This window comes from Phalacrocorax aristotelis, chromosome Z, assembly GCF_949628215.1.
Source record: "Phalacrocorax aristotelis chromosome Z, bGulAri2.1, whole genome shotgun sequence".
NCBI lineage: Eukaryota > Metazoa > Chordata > Aves > Suliformes > Phalacrocoracidae > Phalacrocorax > Phalacrocorax aristotelis.
Genome location: NC_134311.1, coordinates 70207950 through 70232554, shown reverse-complemented (window position 1 = coordinate 70232554; position 24605 = coordinate 70207950). Strand labels below are relative to the sequence as shown.

The 24605-nt window shown below is 39.5% G+C and overlaps 1 protein-coding gene across 1 annotated transcript in view; it reads right to left on the bottom strand.

Moving 5' to 3' along the window:
• The window catches only part of GOLPH3 (golgi phosphoprotein 3), a 32725-nt gene extending 8582 nt beyond the window's left edge, over nt 1-24143 (bottom strand). Inside the window, exons 1-2 of the mRNA XM_075078217.1 lie at nt 23695-24143; nt 3280-3411 (exon numbers count right to left, since the gene is read on the bottom strand). Coding sequence (XP_074934318.1) covers nt 3280-3411; nt 23695-23910 — 348 coding nt within the window. The 5' untranslated portion in view covers nt 23911-24143. The remainder of the gene's footprint in view (nt 1-3279; nt 3412-23694) is intronic.
• Between the last annotated feature and the right edge of the window lie 462 nt (nt 24144-24605).

The window sequence follows — 24605 nt, the reverse complement described above, 5'->3', positions numbered from 1 at the left end:
AAGTATTTGTTTGAGAAATACCACTTCCATGGTACTTCTCTTCCCCTCCCCTTCCCAGCACATGGAGATAGGCAACAGCAGAAGCCCAGCCACCTCTCCATCCTCACAAATCTTCTCTTTCTTGAAGGATTTATTGATGAATGCTTCTTGGCTAACTCTCTTCACAGTCATAACAGCACAGAGGAGTAGAAAATTGAGTGGGTTGGGGATCTTGTGAATTGAAACATCACAAAAGATTAAGCATCCACAAGGTGAATTTTTTTTCCTAACAGCAGAGCTAAGGTAGAGAAGCTGAGATCCTGGTTCTTCGGAGATTATGGTCTTTAGCCTTCTTGCAAAAAAAGTCTTTCTTTATTCCAATTTTTCAGTGATTTATCAGGTACTAGATTTGCCTTGTTTCCAACTGCTGAGGAAATGTCAATTATACAGATTTAGTTTGCGTTTTCCACAATGCAGCTCTGCAATTGCACAATGCTAAACATTAAGCACTTCTTGTGTTGATTTTTAAGTAAACTTCATTATTTTCTTTTAATAAAAAACACTTGTGCATAACTCAGAATTGTCGGCTATAAAGTACTGAAGTTCATTCACCAAGAATCTGATGGGATTTGTTTTCTTTTTAAGAACTCTAATGATTTGATTTACTTTCAGAGGCTGTAAGGCAGCACTGAGTACCATTGTCCATCTTCAATAACCACTAGTCTTAGGAGTTACTTCATTTATATATAAACCTCAACATTCAACTGTGTTTCTAAAATTGATACCAGTGGATCAAACTCAAGTGATGCAAAGATTACATACTCTTAAGCCAAACTTATGAGGATGCTGCAACATAAAATACATCATATTGACTTGCAGTTTCACTAATGTCCATCAGTCCTTGCCTGCCAATTTCTCAGTCTCATTTGTCTGTGTCATTCAAACATGGATTTAACGCATCTTGATCTGTTCTGAAGCCTGTCTTAGAAGCTGCAAGAAATTATCAGCAAAGATCCACCTGATTTATTGATTGAAGTGGAAATCATTGTAGCTAGCAATCTTTTAAGTCAGCTGTATGACTAAGGCCACAGTTAGCTAGTTATAAATCCATATTACTGCCCAAAGAACTAGTTCTACCCTCTTCTTGTTCTCATCTTATTGCTTGTGCCAGTAGTTTCACTTGTGCCCTATCTGATGACAAGATCAAGAAATTGATTCAAGTAAAAACTAAACTGATCAAAGAAGTGAATCCATTTTCAGCCAGATGGGGTTACCAGACACTGTTGCAAAAATGCTAGTAACAACTCGAGAAGCTCCAGTAAGCCTCTTCACAAAGACAGGACTACCCTTCTCAGCTGCAACACAGGCTGAAGTGACTGAAGCCTAAATTCCTCCCTTCAGATCATGCCTTGAAGATACAGGGCTTTGATTCACAAGTAAAAGCTTTGAGTTTTAAGGTTTTACCGTCCCACAAAGTCTGAGGATGGCCCTGGGGTGAGGAGGAAAAGGGCTAGCCTGAGAGGCAGAAGCTATATAAAATGGTATTGCCACCAAATCACAACCTTGGATGCATCTAGACAGCTCATTCCCCTCACTAAGCGCAGTATTTGATTCACAGCAAAAGCTGAGGGCAAGGGGAGGAAAGCCTGCAAAAGCAGGACAAGGAGGACACTTAGTAGAATTCAGACACTTAAATCTAGCCAACGTAGACACAAGACTGAAATTTGGTGTTAATACAAAACTTCAAATACGGTACAAAGCAACACAAATAATTTCTAATGATTTCTAAATTCTAATTCTAATGATTTCTAAACTGAGACAGGTGGTACAGGGGGAGAAGAAACCTCATGTATATCAGCAGTTCGGGATTTTATTTGCAAGAAACTACTTAAGCAGAAACTAATCTTCATCTGAATTTTAAATTAAAGCCTTTTTCACAGAACCTTCCTGCCTGCGAAAAGAAATCTTGATTGCCTTACAACAGCAGAAGAAACAAAACCTTTAATGTTGGGTAGCTTTTAGATCTCCTTAAACAAGGGGGTGGGAAGAAGAAACAAAACACCTGTCCACCCCCAAAACCACATAATTTAACAAAAACACCCCAAAGAAACCCCAACCAAACAATAAAAAACCCACCACAAAAGACAACAATAATTTTGCTGTAGTCTTTACTGAAGATATGTATAGGTTATTTTCTCATTTTCCTAAAAAACATCCTCATAGTTAAAATTTCAGGTAGACAGAGCAGACAAGGTTTGCACAGAATGAAAAGAACTGCTAAAGAACATTCCTGAATGCCTAAGGAGCCAAAAGCTTTGGAGAAAAAATAAATTGTGAAAAGTAATTAATGCTGAGTATGCTCAAATGAAACTAAAAGAAGTAGTAACTGTTTGTCTGAACAGAGGTTCCATTCTTCAGAAGAGGAGGAAACTGGGAGAAGGTTGGGGAATTTGTAAGCTTTCCTTTAAAAAAATCTAGCAAAAGATAATATTGACAGGGAAATGTGCCATAAAAGAGAATTTATTTGTGGTGGACAGACAATATTTGACCATGTTTTCAATAAGCTTATTTTACAAGTATCTTCTAATGCTGAAGAAGTAAAAATTCTTCAAATAGTGTGACTTCGCACATTTTGTACGAAGGAAGAATCCAGTGGCAAAAGTAATAAATTACGGCTTCAAATGTTCAGCCTAAATCAATAAAGGACCTTAAAAATTTGCCCATCTTGAAGGTCAGTAAGTACAACAAATTTAACACACCAGTCACATGCTTAAATTAGATAAAATTCTGTGTTCTCAGGGGCCAAAGGTACAAGGATCATTTCCTTCCCATGCATTGCAAGCACAAATTGTAGCACTGTACACCAGAATTAAACTGGTGGCTTGCAGGATACATCTGGCAGGCTGTCAGTCAGCCATTCCTTTCAGCTCCAGCCCACAGCTCACCAACACTGCAAAAGTCAGTTCCTTCAGCAGATCACAACTGGTGCTACCGGCTCTCAGCAGTAACTGCTGCCTCTGCACCCTGGCCAGAGCCACCACCAACTGTGCAAGGTTCCCAGCAGCAGGAACACGTCAAGAGAACAAAATGGAGTAGAGAACTAGCACAGAAGATTTTCCAAGGCACTTCAGCTTGCAATACAAAAACTTTCAATTCATGCATCTAACTTAAGTCACTACTGAGGATGCCTATTCCTGTGTAAAGAAAAAAAAAATTTTTCTTGCAACAAGCTGTAATTTATAGCTACTGTATTGCCTGGAGCAGACAGAAAAGTAAATGTGACCATTTGCCTCCACTTACCTTTCTTGTTAATAGACTTTTGCGCCTCATTCCACAAGCCTCTAGCTGAAGACGCCCTCGCAATGCCAATTCGATCAACATACAGCCACGCAATCCTGAGGAGATGCAATCATTCCAGAATGATGTGTAACCCTGTGAAGAATGAAAGGCAGTAAGATATCTCCATCTTCACCGGAAAGTAAACAGAAAAAGGGGCTTACTGCGTTCTCTAAGCAGTTCTCCTGCCTTCATGCACTTCTGAAGTCACATCACTAGTCAACTACTATCCCTGTACCAAAAACATGAAAAAGAAACAGACTCATCCCCTATTAGTTTTGACATTTATGTTTCCCTGCTCTTCAAAGAGCAGATAAACATCAGGAAAGTGATACAAAACGAAACAGCAAGGTAAAGAACTGTGAGACATACAGGGTAGTTTATATATGCAGTCAAAATAAACTTACTACATATTTAAGACATGAAGCATTTGGCATTATCGACATTACACAGGCTTATCTGAGTTTCCTGAGAAATAGTAACATGATTTTACAACCATAAACAGTATGGCACTGATGAAGTAATAACCACCTGAAAATCAATATTAAGTAAAATATGGAATATACTGGAAACAAATATGGCAATCAGCACAACTCACAAAAGATTTTTCAGCTTGAACATAGTAAACCAAAGCAAATAGCTACTATTTTATCATCTAAATTCTTTGAAAACATATTTTGGTCAGACATTGGAACAGTCTGTCCAGAAAGGTAGTAGAGTCGCCATCCCTGGAGGTATCAAAAAGATGTGTAGACATGGCACTTCAGGGCATGGTTTAGGACACATGGTAGTGTTGGGTTGACAGTTGGACTTTATGATCCTAGAGGTCTCTTCCAACCTTAATGATTCTACGATTTTTAGATCTCAATACATATTGTTCTTATATGGACTACAAAATTGCAAGCCACATTCATTTTATGAACCACACCACATACCTACTTTGGGATACTTCAGAGAAAAATGCCGGAACCAAGAGAAAGGAAAAGAGATGAGACCACTCCCTTGCATAAAGTTTGTATTAACCAGTAACAAAGACTACCTTAAATCAAGAGCAATTCCATTTTATTCTATTCACAAATAAAATCTGCCAATGTACAGAGATATAAAATGCATATATCTGAAGTCCATTGAATTTACAAACCAGCCCCTAACTAACAGAGGCCATTAAATACAGATTTCCAGGAACATGATAATATTTGCTTCCATTCAGCACTTAGCTATTTTCAAGACCTGTATTATATAGATGATCAATACTTCTGAAAAGTCTACAAAAGCTCTGAATCTCTAGAAAGTAATTTCTCAAATACATCACAGATGTTTATTTAAAAGGCCATAAATGTAAGACTGGAAAGGGATTTGAGAAGTTATGTAATCAACCTTCTATTCAGAGCTGATACTTTGCCAGTATCAGCTGCTCTCATAAGTCAACCATTCTGTGAATTAAGATTCTGGTTGGCACCAGACAAGTATTTCTTTGCCAAAACCATGCAAGATAAGGTGCAGCATTTGCTTGACTAGGGGGACGGAGAGGGGAAGAGAGATGACTCCTACATTCTACTATTTCCAATCAAATAGCCTGTTTACATAAAAATTTTTGGAATCAGACAACACATATGCAAACTAAAAATATATTACACAAACTTACAGCTGTAGCACAGTAAATATACACTTTATTCACAAAAAGTGTTACACTACTATGTAAACAATTTTCCCCTTTGTTTAATAATGAAAACTGAATTTAGTTTTAAAGTGAGTATTTTTCAATGAAGTGACATTAACTACATCACTGCCAGCAGCAATTACCAGATGCAAACTCCTCTGCTCCAGCAGTTATTCAACACACATGGCCACAGGCTGTGGGCTGCAGAAAAATACAGGATCATAATATAATTCAGCTTGGAAGGGACCACAGGAGATTAGACTAGGGAGACCAATCTCCTGCTGAAAGCAGGTTCAGCTATGAAGTCAGATCAAGTTGATCAGAGTTCTACACAGACAAGTCTTGAAAGCCTCCAAGGAAGCAGACTGCAAAACCAACAGTTTTTAATTAAGTGATCCTGAAAGGCAACTCAAAAGATTGTATTCTTCATAAATGGAACTGCTTGCTCTAGTGGGTTAGATGACAGTCATGATAATGTGTAAGGTGTTGCCACCTTTTTCCCCCTTTCCCAGATCAGAGTTTGCAGGTGATCCACTAAAGAAGGAACATCATTTTTCAATAGAGAGATTATACTGCTATTAATACAGGAAGAGGATGTTTTAGAACAGTCAGTGTCATCATGAATATTTTTCAATCCATTAAACTGATCCTTCCAGATAGTTGAGGCAGATGGACTGATTGTTTTTGGCACTTACTGCATAGACCTCAGGAAACTGAAGGAACCTTCACAGAAGGTCAATTTAGCACACAACAGTCTAAATCATCCTTTAACACAAAGTTCCTGGTGTAAATGAAAAGGAGTAGAAGGAGACATTTGTCTTCAACTTTGCAAACAGCTTCTGGACACTATAAAAAGGTGCACAAAAGCAAAACAATGCTCAGCATTGTAGAACTACTGCCTATTAAACAGTCTATATACAGTAAAGAAAAGGAGTGAAAGGGGTAGAGATAATATACAGAGAGGGAGAATAGCAATGTAGAGTAATGTACTATTTGCATAGGAAACATTTCTTTCTTTTTCCCACAGACAAGAACTAAAAGGACGGGTCAGAAAAAAAATCAAAGGCCAACATCTTTTCTATGTTTCTATTCAACTGTTTTTACTGGAAGGCAAAAGTTTTTTTTAATCCTTTAAAAACTAGTGAAATTCAAAGGAGATTGATAGCGAAATTTGAGAGAGAGCAATGTATCTGTAAGCCAGACATGGCCTAGGAAGCTCCTGCTCAGTTGAAGTCTGTGTACACTGGAGGAGTCGCCACCATTCTGGGCACACCCATTCTCTGAATATCGCTGTAACCAGAGCAATAGAATTAACCAACCATGGATGTTGCTATACTCCTTGTACAGCCCCATCCAACTGGACATTAAGTCTGGGGACATGGAGTATACCAATCAGTGTATTCTTTGATCTGTATTTTAATCCCTAGGTAATCATTAATGTGAACTAAACAATAGAGAATGTGCTTCTGTCAGAAAAGGATGACAAAATGTGGTTTCGTGTAGTGTACTGAGAAAACTGGCCAGGACTGCCAAGATTAAGAGCCAAGTACAGACCACCGACCCAAGTAACACTACCTACTCAAAAGGGAACAATGGAAGAAGACAACTGAGCTTGTGCAGTAATTTACATATGGAATGAGCAAATTTGTACCAATCAGTAGAAAGGACAATAATGAATATGTATGAATGTGAATTTTTGACATATAAATCGTATGAGAAAGGTGTGTAAGGTATGCATGTTAGGAGGAGAGATCCCCCGTGCATCCGGTGCCGTGAATAAAGAATGCGTGTTCTTTAATACTAAATTGGTGTTAAAGAGTTGTTTGATTTTACCGCGTTTTTCAGTAACATTGCCTGCCCATTGCTCATTACAGGTTATGGAACAAGATAGGGATTTGGTTTTGGTTTGACCTTTTGACACCGTTCTCACTATTATTCCAAACACCTAACAGACTCAAAACACTTAGATTGAAGATCAAAGACCACTATTTGTGGCTGCAAGTCATTCCACTACTTAATGCTCATAGGCAGCGTTGTATTTGTGAGAAAACTAACACCAAATATTTTTATCTGTCTTCCTACAAGTCTTTTATAATTTATAAACATCGTAACCTAAAGAAATACTTATTTCATTAAAGTTGCTAAGCAGAGCCAAAGTCTTACAAGGCATGGAATTATTTTTAGCTGACAGCAATCACATAGACTAACACTTTAATCTATGAATAGCTCACAAGACAAAATTTTAAGTTTACATTGATTCAAAGATCAAAAGAATGTTTACAACTGTCATGTTTATCGACACAAACATAGCACAAAAGCATTTTTTTGTCAGAGCTGACCTAGAAATTTTCAGGTAAAAACTAGTTTTGCTAGACAAGCATAAAGGGAAATGAGAATAAATTTTATAACAAACTTCTTACCATATTAACTTTGAAAGCTTAGACTTCCCACCCAAGTGTGACAAAGCACAGTGTGAAGACTAAGATCCTCTTTCTACTTAAAGAATATTCAAAAGCCATGTTCATTGGACTATTTCTCTCCCACCACCTCCTGCCCCATTTATTTGCCCTGCAGCATTTATTTGGTTTCTCCTCTTCCCATGCTCCTTACCCAATTTCCAGCTCACAAAGGTCTTCCTGTTCAGTTAGCCATTAATCATTTGAAACTCTCACTAAATAGTCCATCTCCTATCAATGGCCCTGTGCCTTGGTGTAACGCAGCCTATCTTATCTTCCACTCCCTGCTTTTACCTTACCTCTTTAGCTGCACTTCCCTGCCATCGAACCGTGACACCCTCTCTCCTACGGCAGCCCCCTGTCCCACTTCATCTTACTGTGGGATATAAGAACATACACTTTTCACTTCCAGGTTTGTAAAAATCTGAATTTCTGTGACCCTCATGGATTTCCTTACATCTGTTCACACTGATGGTACAGACAAGACAGCAATTTACACTGTATATGGTGACCAGCCATCTTATTCTTGTTTCTGCTCCAAGAGAGGGACAAAGCCACATGATTACATTAGCAGATGTGCAAACCAGTAACTTATCAATACACTGGGTCTAGCTTTGCTCAGCAAAGCACAAGCTCTCAAAGCTTCTTCCTACTTACCACAGAAATACCCCAGCTTAGATCTGCACACAAAACAGTGTAAACAAACTAGGATCCAGTCTCCTACAAATGCTGGCATGCAGAGTGCAACAGAAGGCAGGGTCCATACACACACCCCGCAAGGAAGGAAGGGACAGGGAAGACACCCTGAGTGGAAACATCCTACCAACGTCCCTTAAAATTTTAACTTGCATTCTTCCCTAACAACGTCCTTTCCCAGTTTGCCTCCAAGATCCCCTGACTGTTGAACATCACAAAGCTATACTTAAAATGGAGTAGGGTCCTAGGACTTGCAAAGAAAGCATTTATAAGGATTGCTAGAAATCATGAGAACTCCTGCATAGACAAAGAAATAATGTCATTGAACAGCTCAAACATTATCACCCCAGCTGTGAAAAACCTAATTGGATCATCTGTTTATGCTATAAGAAAGCCATAGCTAGATGGGCAAACTATATGAGAGGAAACACATACATGTTATCTCTGACATCCTGGTATTCTGAATGTGGTGGCTATTTAAATATTTACATAAATATAAATTAAATATTATTTTGGAGCACTCAGTACTAAGTATAACAGAGAAGAGCTATTGCAGAAGTACTAAAGTACATTTCTATGGAATACACTGATTTTCCATTTTCCAAGGCACTCAAAATTTAAATTTCTGGATATTTAAAATCCCTAAATTACTCAAGAGGTTTTATAATTCAAAGATTATTCATAAAAATGTTTCAGGAAAGAAGACAGATAAGACAAGACTTTCTCCATCTCTGATCCAAAATGGCACTGCAGTAATAGCCACTATGATTTACTAAGCACGTAAAAAAATGAGAATTAGCAGATCCTGACTAGACTGCCTAAAGATATTTGGCAAAGATCAATGCCAAGTATGTTAGCAATTTCTACACAATTGACATTGCTTTAAGATCTTGCATGAAACTCCAAAAACATTTCACTTAAGCACAAACCAGCCAACCTTCCTGGAGCAGTCAGTTACCTCTTGTATTGCTCTACTCAGCTTCCAGGCAATTGTCCTGTTAGCTCTATTTGAAAGCAAACAGACCCCACCCAAACCAACCTCCATATTTTCTGTATCCCAAGTACAAATAATACAATTAAATTGCAGGTGCCATTTTAACTTTATAGACATTACCTCAAAACACTGATAGGGAAATTAACAGATTAGAATGAAGTTTAAAAGAAATATTTCCCTCAAAATTGAGTACAAAAGGCTCACACAAGACCAGGTGATCTTTTACTTAGGATATTTTGTTTTACACCTAAGAGTTGCTAAAAATATCTTCCCACTACAGAAATACACATCCCCTCTCCAATTCTTTAGTTAACTCAGAATACAAGAGCAGCAGTTCCACTATACTTGGCATAGACCAGAAGAGTGGGGAAGAGTGAAAAATCTGTGAAAATCTCTCAGATTCAAAAGAAAGAAAAAGGAAAGACGTGCTTCCAGAGTTCTAATATTCATAGCCATAAAAAAAATACGATGTGTTTAGCTGACTTGGTTAAGGCCACCTGTTTACAGAACATTGTAGAGCACAACATTGACTGTAGCTGCCAATGCATTCCCTGACATAATCCAATGAGTCTCAAGATTTCCATTTGCCATGGCTCTGGTCTGCAAAGTAATCAGCTTTGCAAGACTTTTAAAAAAGCATCATAAAGCCATGTAATAGTCTGTGAAGATAACCGAGGGTTACAACAGCCTGCTCACCAAAAAAATAATGTTTATTTTAGCAACAACAGGCCCCTCAGGCCCATCTCAGATCCACACAGACCCATATTCAGTATTAGAGGTCAGTGTTAGGTCAAAGTTTTGGCCCTAACTCAGACTCAATTTATATTTATGAAGAAACAACAGCAGAACCTCTCTGGGATAATGCATGTAACACTGCCCAGCCCATACTTCTCCTACTAAAAGCCTGTCCATTTTATATTCAGACTTAATAATAGTATTCCTTAAGCCCCCACCTAGCACCCTCTACTTAAAAGCAGTCACAACCAGACTGAAATACACCAAAGGGGAAACATCTGAAAGAGAAACTTCACTAGAGCTACCCAAAACCATTAATTCCTCTTCTCAGGGGATTCCAAATTATTCTTTTATGAAAGACAAAGATTCTTCAAAATTTAGTAAAGAATGCGACTTCTGAAACTTCATGTTGAGACAGCCTAAAAAAACCCATTGTTTTAACCCTTTTCAGCCATGCCCCCCCCGCCCCATCAGAAGGGGAGCTGGCCAACTTGGAAAGGAACAGAAAGCCAAGATAAACAACAATTACAGGTCCTGAGGAGTCTGGAAGTCCTAACGCCAAGGCAATACATCAGACTGCCTATCAAAAAGACATGAAACCCATAACTCCAGAGTTTCTCAGCTAGGAGGCACAACCTAGGATGGAGAAAGCTTTCACTGTAGCAAAGAGTAAACTTTGAATTTATAGGTAGTCTATTTTCCATTAGAAGAATATTTCAGGGAAAAAATTTCAACCAGCTCTACTAGGATGCTGAAAAAGAAATTAAGACTTCCCAAATTCTACTGGAGTTTTCTATCATTTTTATTACTTCTGCACGGATGGCATTCAAATACTGTCTTGGTAGTAGCAATATAAAACCTCTCAGACATAAAACCATTGTTTTGTTTATACACAAACAAGCATCTAGCTTTCCCAAACAAGGGTTTCTTCCTTGCCATCTATTCTTTCCAATATGTGGCAGACTTTTTATGGTATGTTCTCAGAAATCACATATGACAAACATACTGGAAAACATTCTGTGCTTGCTGCCATCATGGGAAGTTTGAGGGCAATTAGTCACCCTCACCAAATTTACATACCAGCATAATAAAAATACAGTTTGGAGACCTGTAAAACACAGAAGGTTCAATTCTACTATTAAGGTGAGAATAAGAAGAAACAGTTGATAACAGATGTATAGCCTGAGATGGACTAAAGTGAATGTGGAACTTAGGGAAAAAAAAACTTTGAAAGGCAGTTTAGGTCTTTCGTAGGATTCAGTAAAGCAAACTGGGGAGTCTGCTGATATAAATTTTAAGTGTGGGACTGATTTTCATGGTGCATAGCATAATTAGCAAAAAGCATACTTACTTCTAATGTTTATGAAGCATGTGTCAGGAAGGCAAAATACACCTGCATGCTCACTTTGAGTAGTTATCTCAATACTGATAAAGATACTTGTTTGTATATACATAAATTAGGTACCTTTTCTCAGAGGTACTTAAAGTGGCAGAGAGAAACACTGGGGGGAAAAAGCAGGAAAAGAAACCGAGGACAAAATGACATTCCAGTGTTTCATTACTTTCCCAGCACAATCTCTTTCAAACTACTGCTTTCTGCACACCAATTTTTTTTTCCTTCAAGAGATTGATTTCAGTTGCACTGACCTTTCAAATCAATGTCACAGCATCTCATTTTAGCCTCACACAAAACCATGTAACTGTAGAAGGCACATCTTCCCCCATACCTTCATTTTTAGACATTTGAGGGCTAAACCCAAGAATGCCGTCCAACAAAGCCTGAACTGCTGCAGATGTATCTATCTTTTCACCCCACTGAAGCACATTGCTGTTCTCTCCCAAACCCATGGTAGCATTTGTGTAGCCAGCTAGACAAGAAAGTGGTCTGTTTGAAAGCTAATGGTCAGTCTCCTCATCTGATTCACCGAGCAGGTGAAAACATTTTGGAGACAGCACAGAAAAGGGAAGGAACATGGTTGGTACGGACAGCAAAAGGCAAGAACATCCCCTTCAGTGACAACCCACCCCTCAATGGACAAACTGCTTTCAAAACCTGAATAGTTTTCACAAGCTGAATAGTTACAGCTGGAACTACTCACTTAGTCTTTATCCCAAAGAGCTCAAAAAAAAATCATACATTATTGGGCTACCTGTAAACTGAAGACACTCATGAGTACAATCTGCTCAGAAAATATGAAATGCTTAATGTATCATGCACCATATTCATCATTACCTTCACCTCCTGTTTTGGACCCCAACAATGACCACCCTCATCATCATAAATTTGAAGTTATATATTTTAAATCTGACAAGACAGCAATAGCATCCTTTTCTGATTCTCTGATGCAATAGCATGTTCTTTCAGAGGTGCCTACTAGCCTATTATTAGCCAGCACAAAGCACAGACAGAACATAATAAGCCAAAATCATGATCTGTCACCCATTTGAAACCTACTGCAAAAAGACAGGCAGAGACAATTAATCTCAAAACATGGGCTGTAGCAAGTTGTATTTCATAATGGACTTGATCACATTTGTGAGAGAGCTCTCTTTTAAAGTCAAGGAGTTCCTCTGAGGTAGTAATTTTGGGATCTACAGAAAGACAGCTGGGGAGGGTAGAGGGAAAAGGAGTAACAGCATACATTGTCCAGGTGCACTGCAGCAGGTTAATAGTTATGCCAGTTTTCATGTCAAGGATCGCTGTTTCCTTACCCTTGCACCCTATCACCAATGTAAGAATCTGTTGCAAGCAACTTTGACTTTAATCTGCTTCACAGCTATGCCTGTGGATGACAAATGCTGTTTAAGTATTTTCATTTTAATGAAGAGTTCTAGCAGACTGAGAACCATAGAATTCTCATATTCCCCCAAAAGAAGACAACCATCAATATACTGTTCCTTTTACATTGTCTCACTACAATTACTAATAGCACTTCGAACTTGTGGAAACAGTTGGAACACCTGAAGAGCTTCAGCAACACAGCCCCTGAAAGCTGTTCCCAAATCCAAAGATGTAAAATACCAAATAAGCAATCTGTGTATAGAAATTATAATTTAAGTACCTGGTTTATTTTAAATTATGTTTTAGCATGGAATTTCAATCCTCAGTTGACCCAAAGGCTTCATTTTATGAATTCCCAATGCATGTGTCATCAGTATTCTACACCAGAAAAACTACATCCTCCTGAATACTCATGTAAAGTCATACAATTAAATGGAGATACCAGGAGACAGCAACAGGAGAGGACAAAGAATACGTGAATGTCAGCTTCCAACACCTTTACACGATCCTGCCATTCCTATCCCTTTAGCTGAAAGTAAAATTGCTGATTAGAAAGAAAAATTGCCTGCTGTTGTGGGAGGTAAGTAAATATCTTCTTTGTGATAATGTAACTATAAGCAGAAATCTTAGGAAGATCAAAGTCAATAACTGACAATAACCGAGTTACTCATGTAAGTTTATGGATTCTTTAGATATGAAGAACTCTTAAAAGTTAGTATTTTATTTAGGAACATCATCATTCTATAAGGAAGAACTAACACAATTTCTGAATCTCTTGAAGGTGGTGGAAGTCAGCAAGATTGATGCTATATATGCTGAACTTAATATTGAGCATATTTTTATAAAAATATTTGTCCAACAAATCTGATACCTGACTTTTTCAAACCTAAAAACTTCAACCACACCCTTTTTCAGAGCAGGAAATTTTAATACTAGCAATAAGGTACACTTAAAGTTTATCAAAGTATTTTCTTCCAGGACACTGTTGCAAGAAGCTTCTCAACATAAAAATAAACAAACAGGTCTTGTGAAAAAAAATTAAATTAAAATAAAATATAAAATATAATAAAATAAAAAATAAAATAAAATAAAATATAAAACCCCATCACAACCCACAAACTTTTCCATGTTCTCTGTGACAAATAGAAAAGCTGGTTGATACTAAGAGAACTAACTCTCTATTTATTCTGATAATTTGAAGCCCTTAGTTCCCCCTTGTGCAGCCAGCTCGCATTTGTTCCTCCTCAACTAGGTCCTTATACAGACTTCTATACAGCTCTGAGTCAGCTATTCAAGTATCCTTAGACAGACTGTAAACATATAAAGCACCTTAAATTTCAGTGAGAACCAATTAAAGTATTTTTACCAGCATAACTAAACATACTTATAAGAAGCTGGAGGGAAATGCAAACAGTAGAAAACAATGATGGAAGAGGAAAAAAAGGAAAATCTTCACTGCAATATTCATCGAAGGCAGGTTGGAATGTCCAAATTTATTTAAACCCTCAAGGTAAAATTAGGCTGCTCTCACTACAGGTATCTTATTATAAGAATTGATCCATTTTCACCTTCAGGGGACCAAAAAGATCTGTTCTTTTCTTTCCAATGCAGATATTATAATTTAATCTACCTGAAGATGAGCGTAACCACAGCACAGAAGCTATTCTCAAAGAGCTGACATGGTCAAATTATGCATGTGCTTTAATGACCTAGAGACTCTCCCTTAGTTTCTAATATACATTCAATACACATATTGATATTTTAAGTCTAACAGCTATGGATTTATTACCTCTAAGAAAACCTTATACTCCATGACACTACAGTACTCCACAATACCAGACAGATTAAAACACAAACCCAAATTCCGCTTCTGTGGCAGCATTCTCTGGTAAGACCCAAATAAACTTCCTTCGTGGTTTTACCCCAGCCTATTGACAGTCAGCTGAAAATACAGCATTCAGGGTTAGGGCCTTGCTTAAATAACTCTTCAAAAATAGTTTCAATCTCTTCCCTCCTCTGTAGACCTATGAGATACGAGAGAAGAAAAGCTTCCAAATTCTAGAATACAAGAACAACAGCAAGCTGAGAACATGCTCAAAATTTTTCTCATGTTTAGGTTCTAAGACAACAAGCAACCCTGAAACGCAAAATTGGCTTTTGGTTTTGCCAGCAGTAAGATTCAATAAAATATATGATTATCTCGAATGTTATAAAGAGACAAACACTCCGTTTTTCTTATAGAACTGTTTTCACATCTACTGTCTGCCAGATTGATTTTTACTGCTTCTCTAGACAAATCTGTTTTAAAACTTATTTGATCAAAGACATGGCCCATCTTCACCTGGCAAGAATGCATTCAGAGGAGGCTACTTTGTATATATTATATAGACATGTAATATATGTAATAACCAAAATAGATTAATTTTTCAGGTAGCTCTTAAATTAGTACAAAGGAATTTCAGATCCAGTGTAAGAAACAGTTCTATCTGCCTACGTAACTGAAAAAATGCATTTCTGAAGACAAAATAATTTTAGGAGACATTCATCCCTTTTACCAGTCACCCCTCAAAAATAATAATAAAAAGATAAAAACAACATGCCCAGAATCTGTGAATATTCAAAATGTTCAAGACACCTGCTAGAGGAATACTTTGGATTTCCTCAGTGCCAAAGGGAAAATATCTAAACTTCAAGTCATTTGCAATTAAAATGAATTGGATTCTTCTTCATGCCCTTCACACTAGATCAAGGGTCTATGCCAACCTATACCTAGCTGCAAGTCTTACCTTTCAAGCAAGCCATTACTTTCTCAACCCAGAACATTTAGTGAAACATCCTGACCTACAGAACTTTTGAAAATTAGTATCTGTTTAAGGAAAAGCAAGCCAGAGTGCAGAACTGTTTATTGTTGGAATACTACAATACGGGGACTTTGATGTCTGACTGCAGTCTTCTTGATTTCCTCTTTTGATGCAAATGGAATCATTAGCCACTTTACTGGAACATAAATTGTAGCATAGTTATAAACAGAAGATAAGTTAACAAGGAAAATCTCTGAAGGGTTCTGACAGCCAGGCACCTGAAATCCTTTAGGAAAGCAAGCACACATGTTTCTACAAAGCACAGTATCATTGACAAGAGACTTGTCAGGTGTTTGATTAACCTGCCAAAGCATTTAGGAATAAATAACAGACAGCAGCTGCTGTTGACTACTGCGGGCACTAAAACCAAATGCTATTGCCCACTTTTTCAAGCACTTACACACACATACATTAGACATCTCTTCACTAAAATGAAGATAATATAAAACTGTAGCTTTATTGAAGAGGAGGCACTGCTGGACCCTTAAGAGACCACTGAACAAATCAACACTTAAGAGTCTGACTGTTCATTTAGGAATTAAAAGACAAACTTTGAAGCCTAACTTTCAGCATGACTAAGTGTATACACACGCAGATAATGACTTCAAATATTTGCATGGCTCTCGCAAAGCCACCTTCCATGGACTGTCTGCCCAGCCAGTCCAAGCAATGATGACCTATCTGCCCACCCCCTCCCTCCCCTCCCTTTTTATTGCTGGCCATGACACTATACAGCATGGGATACCCCTCTGGTCAGTGGGGTCAACTGCCTGGGCTGTCCCCCCTCCCAGCCTCTTGCACAGCCCAACCTACTCACTGGCAGCCAGACAGAGCAAGAAATAATGGCAGCCTTAACACTGTGCAAACGCTGCTCAGCAACAGATAAAACAGGGATGTTACCCACACTGTTTTGGTCAAAAATTGAAAACATAGCACCATACTGGCTGCTATGAAGAAAATCAACATTATCCCAGCCAGCTCCAGTATATTTCTCTTAAAATCAGTATGAAAAACCTGAATCTGGTATGTCCTCTTAATACAGACAAAGCAGGTCTAATATTGGCTATCAGCCATAATAATGTGGAAGTTTCACTGACTTTGACTAATTAGGTCACATTAAACCTACAATTCCCTCCTCCAGGCTTATAAATACCCTGTATCTGCCCCCAAACATAACACCTATCCCTCTCTTCTACCTTTTCTTCTACAAGAGTCACAAATTAAAACACCATGTAAAGAACTGTTTTCTCAAAGTGGGGAGCTGTACAATGTTTCATTTTGAGGGATTTGCATCTGGTCATTAATGTGGATGGGTTTCTAGAGTCATGTTTTGGGTATTTAAAAAAAACTAAAAACCCCACAGTGTGCATAAGGGTTAGAGATTCCTCTTCTTTGTCTAAACCTCCCCTAGTTTCCTTTCAGTTTGTTCTCTTCAGAACAGGTCTCACTTGTTTCACTTATCCAGGTGCAAACAATTGTCAAGTAACAGACTATCTCACAATAAGGCCACGTCAACATTTTCATTATGAGATAAAAAATTCCACTCATTGCACTGTTCTCACTTTAAAAGGGAACAAGTTCTTCCATTTAGTACTGAAGATTTACTAAAAGTAAACTAAAAGTCTACGCCAGACTGCAGACGCTGCTAAAGCAGAAGTCCCATTTAAATATACAGCACAGGCAAAGCAGTTGCAATTAATACTTCCTAAGTGATTAGCACAGATCAAATGTCCATCTGGCATTTACCTCAACCTAGCCACCAAACATAACTGCGTTCTTCACTGTGCAATGTGGAAGACATACTGAAATGGCAACATAATATGTACAGAATGCTTCTCTTTCGCACTTCCACATTTGACAGTCTCTACCACAAGTCAAGTGAAGTGCCTACTGAAGTCAAAAATGGAAGTGCAATGTGCCATGCTGTACAAGAATGATTGGCTAAATCGAAACCTCTTGGTACAGCCCATGTACAAAAGACACCTAGCCTAGCAGTTAAGGACACTAAATAATACATAATGCTATCTAGCAAAACCATAAAGGCAGATGACTACAAAGTGTCTAGCAATAAGCAGCTTATAAATGCTTAAAAGAATAGCAGCAACAGGTAGATATGCAAAAAGCCTGACAGACTAATTTCCCAGTGTGATGAATAAATCCTGCAACATCCACAACTAATAAAAGATCTACAAGTGTAACACCTCTCCAATTATAAAGATCTAGCTTACAATGCATACTATTTTATTATCTTAACGCTCCATCACAAAAAGGAAAAAAGAAAAAAGGCTGAAATGCAGTAGTTTAGTACGGAGTATACTGGGGGAGATGGGAAAGACTTGGCATGCATAACACTGGTTTGCACTCAGACTAACAGCTTAGTCATAGTACCACAAACCTTTGTGCTTCCACTCATCCAGGCTTAAATACAAGGCAGTTAGAGGAAGAACAGAGTCATGCACTATTTTATCTGCAACCTTGTAATTTTTATGTCTGAAAAGTGCATGTGAAATCATTCTGCAGTAAGCTTTTATGACTACTTCAGAAAGAAAATAAATTACTGAACTTCATCTAAGACCTGCTTCCAAGCCAGGAAAAAAAACAGTTAAAAGTGTCACATGGTAATTTGACTATTATTCTTTTCTTTCTTTACTAAACATTACGACAAAACAGATTGAGAATGTTGTCTATGCAGAGGAAACCGAGCCACACATTTACTCCAGACCAGCTTCCCCTTCCCCCAGTAATGCAACACAGAAGGTAACATGTGCTGTAGTAATCATTTGCTCTGTAAGAAAGTCATTCTTGAATATACTGTCTGCAACACTTAACCTTAATCAATTTAGCCTTGCGAAGAAGGCCCGTTACATGTAGCTTAACTAATTGACATAAATTCTGCAGTACTGGAACTACTTTAGGATCAAAGAACACCTGAAATAATACCACTTTTTCTAATATGAAATGTTAGTTTTCGGTCCCATGATTACTTTCCTTCTAGCAATTAACAGCAACACTTTCTTAAATATACTTCATGGAAATTTTAAAATAAAAACAGCTTGCTATAGGGAGAGGAAGAAGAGTTACAGCTTTGTTTTTTTAAAAGCACTTTAGAGCTACAGCTTTGTTATTTAAGAGCACTTTGAAAAAACTGAGAAGCATCTCTGGAATGGCTTTGACAATATTTTTGTCTTGCCCTACACCAGACAGCTGGATATGAAAGAAGGGACTACACTACAAAGTTATCCATAAATAAATAATATAGATTACAGATTAGCCATGCTATGAGAACAGGGATAACCCCACTACCTGCATGAAGAACCATGAAATATAACCATTTCAACACAAAGTCAACTTCTATCCAAAATGCTGCTTCCAAATCAGCATGTCCTCCAAAGAGCCCAAAAGCAGGATTTACTCAGTAGAGAGGCACTTTACTGCATCTTGTAGCACACAGAACTGGGGTACTCCTCCTCCCACACCACCTATCTTCTCCTAGCCTGTAATTTGCATATGGACATGAAATAAAAGGGACCAAAAAGGTAGGCAACTATGAAAGAACAAACTTCTCACTGCAGACATTACACACTTTGTTATTAGGCCCTGAACATTTGACAAAAAGCATGTCTCTGTCAAAGTTTCAACACATTCATACATACTTCTTCAACTGAAATGCAAATTCCCAATAGACACTTCTTCATGTTTCACTCATTTGTCTCAGAAATTTTCCAGCAAAACAGGAGCTTTAGCGTAGACGTTCAGACTGTTGCTGAAACTTTTTTAATGAGGGGAAAAAAAGACTAAAAAGACAAAAAGACAGCTTTTTAAAGCTTGATCTTTTGTTATACAGGCAAAAAACCCCAGACATCATAAAATGAATTTCACAAAGCTAAATTTTAGTATCAGGGAAAATGCTACCCACATTTTGAATGTTTTCAGAATTCTTATTTCACCTTTCAGAAAAAAATCTTTTCAGGATTAAAATACAAAATTCAGTAACAAATCCAGACACTCATATTTGTAAGAAGAATAAAGAAACTACATTTTAGTACTAAGCTGATCAACACAAAACAGCATACGTGAAGCAGGCAAACTAACTCTCTAATAACTTACTTCAGTACAATGAAAAATACCATAAGCCGAAGACATTCGCAAGAGCTATTTGGACAAAAAGCTATGCTGCAACACTAAATCTTCAGCTACAAATGAAGATTCTGAAGGCCAAACATGAATAGCAAAGATTGAAGGTAATTTCTGTACTTAACGAAGTGATTTAACATTACTTCACTCTCACAAATGACATTTTAGACTTCGCCAAAGGGTGAAGAAAACCAGAAGTAATTACTGTTGCAGTAAACCGCAGTATATGACAATTATTTCAACATACTTTACATGAGTCTTCTTTCAGCAAATAAGGAATTAGTTACAGATCAAATAAGTATTTTATGTCAGTAGGTGTAATGTCGCTATAGCTGCTTAAATTTGTTTAGTTGTGGCACATGGTATAGATGTTAGGAGCAGCTGTGTGCATTGCTGTGTTCAGATGGATTCCCAATGTGTACCAAGAGAGAACTCCAAAAAGTAAGAGAAAAATGCAAAAAAGCCTTCATGTACAAAAAACTTAAATGAACTGAAATGGAGCAACAGTTACAGAGCACAGCCACCTAGCAACCTCTCAGTTTTCTATGGGACTGAGTTACGAGATGTCTGGAAGAGCTATAATGAACAAACTGGCCTGCACTCACCTCTTAGCTGTCATTTTTAATAAGCTAACTTTTAATATTTACCAATCCCTTCTCTTGGGAGTGATGATCTCAGATGCTTCAGTACTTCTACAGAATGACCTCCCTTTTGTGGTGGCTTTGACCTATCCTACTGCAATATAATTTTTAACCTAATACAGTAATATATTTTATTCCAATTAGTATTTTCTACTCCTCCAGCAACAGGCTATTGCTGTACCCTACATGGATGAACACAACTCTCTCAGCCATGTTTCTGAAGGGTTTCCAAATAAGTGTAGGTGTTCTTGTTATGCTCCCTGAAGAATTCTAGTACTATATTTTGTTCCAGTATATTAGCTGCTTCTCCAAGGACACCGCATCTGTCATGTTATGCAAGCATGCACATATTTCAGCACATATCCCTTATAACCTATCTACACCCTGGAATACAAAAATAGTTATGCATACACGGAAGATACAAACGGAAGAGGAACCATTGTACTGTTCACACACAGCAAGTACAATTAGGCCAAATGGGATAGGGGGAAGGCCACATCCAAGAACCATGTGCGAATGAAGTTAATTGTGTTCAAGCTTTAAGAGTGGGATTGATGCACACTGTGTTTATTTTAGGGCAGCCAGGCATCCCCAGCATGGAACCCATACTGCAGCCACTACTAGACAACAACTCGAAGGTTTTGCTGTGGTTGTCACAATCACCACGCTATCCTGAAAGTACAGTTCACAAATACATAACAAGTTCCCAGAAGCATTGAACTCATCAATCCATCACTGCCCAAACCTTCCTGAAAAACTCTCTCCTAAGAGTAATGGCTCTGTCATCTATACTTACAAATTATAAATGTTAGCTCCTTACATGTGAAGCATTTTGTACACAATTTACAAGGTGTTAAGCCATATCCACCAGTGTTCAACATTAGAAAAAAATTACCCCAGAAACTGAAAGCTAAGTTACCAATTGCAATCAGTGATCTTTCCTGAGAGAAGCTATTTTCAAGGAAACATGTTCTTTGGCCAATTCAGACTCCTTTTTTATATTTTTATGTATTTATTTTAAAGTCAACATTAAATTATTTTATCCTGTTGGAACAAACAGGAAGTATGTTATCAGCTTTAAATTTTCTGGCTTTCAATTGAGCTTGTAACTCACAGACCTGCCTTTGCCTTTCCCTTACACTCAGTGTAGTTATACAATTACATTTTACACACCCTGTATTGCTTTTCTCTGTTTGCTATCATGAGAAAGTAACACACAAATGCCATGGAAAATCAATTATACTGGAAGTAAAAACTCTAGGAAAAGCGCTTCCAGATGCATAAAGTAAATAAGTTTTGCTTAATTATCATTAGAACAATAGTGAACAACAAAAAAACAACTTTGGAAATGAGTATAGTTTTATTTCCAGTTTTAAAAGGAAAAAAAATGTGAAAACAAAGCAGTTTACATAGTGCAGCTTGTATGTAAGGGTACAAGCAGACCCAAAACCAAATACAAACCCTAGTGATTCACATCTAACAAAGCTACAGTTTCTGCACATAAGCCCCCCACCCTAAAGACAATATTCTTTTTGTCTCAACTGCAAAATCCCAAAGGAGTTATGGATATCTGTGCCACTATAATCACTCAGTTCCTTTTTCCGCACAAAGGAATATTATATTACCTGCAGTGTGTGTCACTAACGCACTTGGCAAAGCTAGATGATTTATAATTTTGATGCACACCAGTGCAAAGCTGGATTTTTAGGCCCAACGTTAACTGCTTACTTTTGATATGAGCAAGAGTTGCACCATGTAGTCTTCCTAGGCAGACAGAATGCTCCCTACCTCAAAACCTTTACAGCCTAAGGCCTCCAAATTAGGAGATTTAGCACACAATCCTGAGAAAAGAAGACCTGAAAGATCACCCCATTTACCTCATCTTCCTCGAGGCAAGACCTCCTAGGCAATCCTGCCAGATACCTGTCTTGTCACACCTAACTTTTCCACAACTACTCAAGTGTGCAGGAAGAGAAATGTGTGTATGCACAAGTCTTCAGTCAACAGGTGGAAACATGTATCACTGTGAATGTCTATTGAGTTTAGCAGGAGGCCATGGCAAGGTCCATCTGAAAATATGGGATTACAACAATATGGCCCAAAAAACAGAATCTGAGAAAGAAACAAAATATGTTACTGTAGCAGGTATATACACAGATATACCCACACGCATTAAACCGAACAAATGTTAACCAGGAAAACTACTCTTTAACCTATTCACTATCAACTAGCAAATTTATTTTAGATGCAATGCACTGTCAAAGAACATGTAACTTACCGGCTTCCCTCCCCCATTATTCTGTCCTCATGAACATGCACTGTTTTAAGAGACTTCCACCCAAAACAATGAACTGGCTTAATTGCTTTATTTACCACTAGGAAAAAGAAAAAGCAGGTTGCTTAATTAAATCCATATTATAACTCATATCTAAAATAAGTGCATATTACGCTTCACCATACACCACATCAAATTAAACTGTTTCCTTGACAGGACTGACTCGCTCCAGCGTGCATGCGTTTTCCACTGATTACCTCTTTCAAATTATTATCTTTCAAATGAAACAGAAATTCGACACACTGGTAGAAGTACACCTTCCTCAATGACTATTATTCACAGTACCATGACAAAGAATTAAGCTTTAAATTCAGTAAAAACACAGAATTATATAATAATGCCATTACCTCATTTTGACACACTTATTACTCCAGGCCCATTTTTGTCATATATAACTCCCCCAACTTTAAGACATTTTTCACATGCATTAGCCTGAAAAGTCTTAGTAGAAAGGGCTGCTAAGCATCCTAAAGTGACCCGAGAACCCTGTAAGTCCCACAGAGTAGTGTCTGACAAACGACGTAGGAGTAGACAAGAAGTCTTCCACGTTAGAGCCATGGGTGAGTTGTAGGAGAAGCAGTATAAATATCACAGGTCTACCCACGCCTCCAAGTTAACCACCAACACTGACCAGGGGCCCTGGCCCTCCCCTCCAGGTCCTCATCTTGCCATAACCCCTACGCTGTCTTCCTTGAGATGCTACAAATACGAGAGCCCCTCTGCTAACCCCGCATCCAAAGGGGAATCCAAACTCTCGGCCAGGTTCCCCCTTCCCAAAACCCAAGCACCTTCCCCACGGGCTCCAGAACACCGAGCCTGTTCCAGCATGCGCCCGTACCCCCGTCCCCAGCAACTCCTCTGCCCCAAACGCGCAGCAACGCTGACCCGGAAGCGCCCTTGTCCCCATCCCACCCGCACCCCAGCACCACTGACGCTCCCATTCCCCATCAACGCCCTCCATAAGCCCCCGAATAACCGGTAACCGCTCAGGCACCCCTTCCCGCCTCCTCCAGCACCACCGGTGCTCCCCGGCCTCCCCCTCACCTCGGCCCGCCCCAGCCCCGCCGCCACGGCCCCGTCCGCACCTCACGGTCCTTGAGGCCCAGAAGCAGCACTTCCTCCATGAGGGTGAGCCGCGTTTCCTTGGAGTCGCCCTTCTCGTCGTCGCCGGACTCGTCCCTGCGGCCTTCATCCTCCGGGCCGCCCCCCGCTCCCCGCTCCTTGTCGGCGGCGGCGGCGCTGCGGGAGGCCTCGGTCCGGCGCTGCACCAGGCCGGAGTTGCGCTGGGTCAGGGAAGTCATGGCTGGAGGCGGCGGGAGGGCAGAGGCCGGCCGCGGGGAGAGGGGCTCGGGCGACAGCTCGGGAGGGCGGCAGGAGAAGGGACGGGAACCGCTCCCACCTCCGCCCTATCCGCACCGGGCAGTCATGGGCAGCGGGCCCGGCCGCGGCGGAGGAGGCGGAGGCAGCGGTGGTTGCCGTCCCCCCTGCGGAAGCCGAGCTGGCGGGGGCGGCTTCTCCTCCAATATGGCGGCGCGGGCTGACGTCAGCGGAGGATGTGGCAGCGGCGGGCGGGGGGGCGCCGGAAGGAGCCGGGCGGGGCGGAGCCGGGCGGGGCGGGGCGGAGCCGGGCGGGGCGGGGCGGGGCGGGGCGGGGTGCTGGCCGTTAGTGGCTGTTACCGACGGTTACTTGGAGCTGCGGGGGGCGTTTAATCCAACTCCCGGGAGAGGGGCTGGCCGGTGCCCCATGTGCCATAACCCAGGGGCTTGGTACTGCACTTTGTTAAGTTAATGGGCTTTTTTCTTGCAAAGAGCTTTATCTATAACCTTCGGTCTGCTTAAGTTAGGGGTGCTGGTCAACAGCCGGCTGAACATGAGCCAGCAGTGTGCCCAGGCAGCCAAGGAGGCCAACAGCATCCTGGCTTGTATCAGCAATAGTGTGGCCAGCAGGAGCAGGGAGGTGATCGTGTCCCTGTGCTCGGCACTGGTGAGGCCGCAC